The following is a 5058-nucleotide window of genomic DNA, read 5'->3' as shown; positions in this document are numbered from 1 at the left end:
TATATATATATATATATATGCGAGTAAAAATAAATACAAAAAAGGGGTTAAAGTCTGTCATACCGACCATGACGAAGGGAAATAACCCTGAAACTCGAGTCGCCTTTATATATTTATATATTTGATCCTTTATATTGAACACTCAATATTTCATCTACATTCAATTCTTTATTTCATGGTGCCATCCATTTTTATTTTATTTTATTTTATATATTGTATATATTTTATATATTATATATTGTATATTCCATATTCTATATCCCACATTGGTTCTGCAGGAATATAAATAAAACATAAAAAACAGACAGTGTTGGAACTCTTTTAAACAAAATAATATATTCCTCTATACACAATCATACAAAAAAAAACCCTTTTTTGTATTTATTTTTACTCGCATATATATATATATATATATATATATATATATATATATATATATATATATATATATATATGCATGGAAGATGGACATTAAACGATCTATATATCTATATATATATATGTAGACATTTATTTTAGTATATCTTGGTTTGCATGTGCACACAGCAGAAACACACACTTTCACAGACACGTATACACACACACACACGTGTGTGGGTCTAGGCTTTTGCATCTAAATATATTCTACCTTTCGCTTTTATTTACCTTTACCCACACAGATCTGTATTTAGAACATTTTATCTCAACCTTTCAGTCTGCCTATGTTTATATAATGGTATTTAGAGACATCTTAGTTTTTTGGGGGGTTTTGTTTTTGTTTTTCTATTTCACTTTCTCTGTTTCTGTGGGTATTTGTATACCCCAACTCCACACACACTCTCTCTCTCTCTCAATCTTATCTATCTATCTAGCTATCTATCTATCTCATTATATATATATATATAGAGAGAGAGAGAGAGATAAATAGATATATCGATATATATACATAGATATCTACATGCATGCATATATACATAAATATATATGTATTTATATATGTTGATATATATATAAGTATATATATATATATATATACATACACACATATACATATATATATATATATATATATATATACACACACGCACATACATACATACATACATACATATATATATATATATATATATATATATGTATACACACACATACATACATATATATATATATATATGTACACACACACATACATACATAAATACATGCACACACACACACACACATCTGCATACGTGTACAATGATAAGAGCAGGCGTGCCTCGGCCCAGGGGAATGGCTACGTAGCGTAGGTGAAACCCAAAACACACAGGCATCTGAATTATGAAATCACTGGTAAATTCATACTGACAATCACAAACAACCAAGCAGAATAAATGCTAGATTAGCTAGACCTCTTTGACCAATGCCAATACGGGAAGTACTTCTCAAGATGTGAATATCCATATCAACGACGACGATGGTATTTGATATTTCATATGGGGTGGGTGTTTTCTCTGCTGTTGTTTTGTTGACTAGACTATTTATATTCTATTATTCTTTTACTTGTTTCAGTCATTTGACTGTGGCCATGCTGGGGCACCGACTTTAATCAAATAAGTCGACTCCAGGACTTATTCTTTGTAAGCCTAGTACTTATTCTATTGGTCTCTTTTGCCGAACTGCCTAGTTACAGGGACATAGATACACCAACATCAGTTGTCAAGTGGTGGTGGGGGCAGGACAAACAGACACACATACACACATGCATGGTGGGCTTCTTTCAGTTTCCGTCTACCAAATCCACTCACAAGGCTTTGGTTGGCCTGAGGCTATATATAGCAGAAGACACTTGCCCATGGTGCCACACAGTGGGACTGAACCTGGAACCATGTGGTTGGTAAGCAAGTTTCTTACCATAAAGCCACTACTTAGCCTTATGAGCTTTCGGCATTGTTAGAGTTTAGGACAGATACCTTGTGTATTTCTTCTGGATCATTATGTTCTGATTTCAAATTCAGCAAAAGTCATCCATCTGATGTTGATAAGATAAAGTATTAGCCCAGCATGTTATATTAGTGGAATTGTCAGAGTGTTGGAGAGAAAGCCTTGTGGCTGCAATGTCATTTGGGTTGATGTCTCCTTCCATGGACTTCCATTTGTATCAGGTCAAACAAAATCCTCAGTAAAGTTTTTTTTTTTTTGTTTCTTGAACCAATGTTACTTTAATTCCTGTTTTCCAATGAATGTAATGGCTATAGCAGTGACACATGCATCTAGCAGAATTGAAATTACACATTTAAATTACAATATCACACATTAAAATTACAATGTCATACAATATTATATATTAAAATGGAAATATCACACAATATTACACATGAAAATTACAATACACACAATCTTAATGTATGTACATTTGCATAGTTTCTTGTAGTTAAGATGAACATTTGCTAAAACATAAACAATAGAATTTGAAGTAGAGAATTTTATAAACTACACCAAAATTGTATTGATTTTAACATTAAACTTTATTGTTGCATGTGATACATGAATGGTTTGGATTATAATTTTATATGAAACCACTTTCTGCACTTCTTGGTGTTGCCTGTTCTGATAGTGTCACCTGATGCAGTTTCCATCCTGCACCCACCCTCTGCCACATTTTCTCTCACTGCCTTCTCCTCACAGCTTCTTTGCCTCCTCAACATCGCTTCACATACTTCTGTTGTTCATCTTATTCCCATGAACCCCTAAACTTCTTCCTTCAGTGATTCTCTCAGAATTCCTCCCCCACCCCCTTTCGCTCAAGCCTTTGGCTGATACTCATCCTTATAAGATAGGATAGCTTTAGACCTTCTCCCTACACAGGCCATCCTATCATCTTTCAACCCTATCCTCCCTTTTTCTCAATAACCTTATCATTAATTCTTTTCCCTTGCCACCATTCCCTGCCATACTCTTCTTAATGAAAAACTTCTCTCTTACTCTGTCACTCTCCTTCTTTCCACCCTTCACAACTATAAATCTGTTCCTCTTTTTTTTATTGTTGCCTGCCTAGAATCATCACCCACTTCCTCTTCTATTGCCTTTAAGCCATTGACCTTGCAAGTTACAAGATCTTCACTAGTGCTGGTGCTATAAAAATATTACCTAGTATACTCTGTAAAGTGAACTGAAGCTAATGAGCTCAAACATCTCTCTGCCGTCGTCAAGTCTTTCCTTCCATTTGTCAATGAGCACCCTGGGGGAAAACTTTGCACAAATTTTGTGCATGTTTAGCTCTTCATGAATAATTTTATGTACAATTGCTTATTGTTGGGCTTTTGCCAGGAAATTGTGAATTTTCTCAACAAGCTTTTTTGATGTTCCAATACCCCTCTCCCTTCCATACTGCTCATCATTTCTCACCTCTTCTCTATCATCCTCGAATCTCTTGTGCCAGTAAAAGACAGACACTCAGCTCATATAAATGGAGCAATTCATACGTTCTTGCAGCATTTTTGCCCAGTTTAATATAAATATACAATAAACCATAAGTGAGCTTCCAAATTGTCTTTACATCCCAACAGCATTCTGCACATTTCATACGTTCTTGCAGCATTTTTGCCCAGTTTAATATAAATATACAATAAACCATAAGTGAGCTTCCAAATTGTCTTTACATCCCAACAGCATTCTGCAAACTAGTCAGCTGTGATAAGGAGTGTTTTGTAAAGTTTGTTCAAAGAGCAACTACAGCTGTCTCCTTCAATCTGGAATTTAAAAAAAAAAGTTGGCTGCCTCTCCTAAAGAAGTCTTGAACAACTTCTGGAATGCACCTTGTACCTTGTAAAGTTGTTAAGTTGGAGATAGCAAAACAATTTGAAGCATGGGCATAACCAGGATTTTGATGAAGAGGGTTTCTTAATTATTAAAATGGCTCCATTATTAGTCGTCAAATTTATGAAAAAAAAATTATCTAAAAAAAAACTTTAACAAAAATAACAAGAATACATTAAACAATATTGCTCTAAATTACACTATGTCTGAAAAATAAATTGGATGGTCACGACTGGACCGCTTCTGATCCAAACATCTGCTCAATAAAAGCCAACCTTGGACTTGAACATAATCGGTTATAGAAAAATGGCTGACAGTTTTTTTTTTAATATTTATTTCTTTGTCGATAACCGAGATTACAGATATAGAGTGAGAGAGCTTGATTAGTAACGTTCGTTTATTTAATTCTGCTAATCCGGTTTTCAGTGATCCAGTTGCTAGGTTACGGCGTTCTCAAAACAACGTGAGCGTTCTGTTGTCAACCTTAGCTTGAGTTGTTACATTTCCTTTTGACTGAAGAGAAGCTTCCATTATTTTAAAATACTCTTTATAAGAACACACATACATACACACACACACACATATATATATATATCTATCTGTTATTTATCAATTCAATCATGTCTGTACCATTTTCTAACACGAAACTCAGAGTACCGTTAGGATTTGAGGCATTACTGGAAGGTTTTGCCCGCGAAGTTCTTCGGTCTCAACCCCAAAGCATTGTTCAGTTCGGAGCCATGTATTTTACAAACCTTCTCAAATTACGTAAAGGCAAGACTTTTATTTCATTTAATTCCTATTTAAACTTCACTTTTAATGTGTGTGGGTGTGTTTATATTTTGATGTGTTGGACATTTGATAAGATATAATAATGAATTCTAACAAGCTTGCAATTGCAAAATCACAACTTTAACGCCAGTTAAGAATTTCGGTTCTACTGAAATACAGAGGTCCCGACGCATCTACGTAACCCTAACCGTGAAAAAACTTTCGGAAAAAATATATTGATGCATGTTCAATAGTTTTTTTGTTTTTTCTTTTGTTGACTCAGTATAATGTTAAATTTCGCTGTGGTAATGGTTTTAACCTATGTAATATACCTTCGAGTATTACTGGTGTTATTTTGTTGACCCTCCCTCCACTTCAAGTGTGGCCAGTTAAGTTGTCCGATTGTGAGTTGAGGTTACAAAACTGATTCAGAAATGCAGAAATGACTACTGCTGCTGCTACTACTGCTTCTACTACTACTACTATAATATATATATATATATATATATA

The 5058-nt window shown here is 34.0% G+C and overlaps 1 protein-coding gene across 1 annotated transcript in view; it reads left to right on the top strand.

Moving 5' to 3' along the window:
• Positions 1-4229: 4229 nt before the first annotated feature.
• LOC106874758 (uncharacterized) overlaps positions 4230-5058 on the top strand; it is a gene marked incomplete at its 3' end in the record, with an annotated part of 317509 nt that continues 316680 nt past the window's right edge. Inside the window, exon 1 of the mRNA XM_052975193.1 lies at positions 4230-4551. Within this exon, the coding sequence (XP_052831153.1) occupies positions 4398-4551 (154 nt within the window). The remainder of the gene's footprint in view (positions 4552-5058) is intronic.

Source organism: Octopus bimaculoides, chromosome 20, assembly GCF_001194135.2.
Source record: "Octopus bimaculoides isolate UCB-OBI-ISO-001 chromosome 20, ASM119413v2, whole genome shotgun sequence".
Taxonomy (NCBI): domain Eukaryota; kingdom Metazoa; phylum Mollusca; class Cephalopoda; order Octopoda; family Octopodidae; genus Octopus; species Octopus bimaculoides.
Note: the sequence above shows the minus strand (reverse complement) of the source record. Positions and strands in the feature narration are given on the sequence as shown.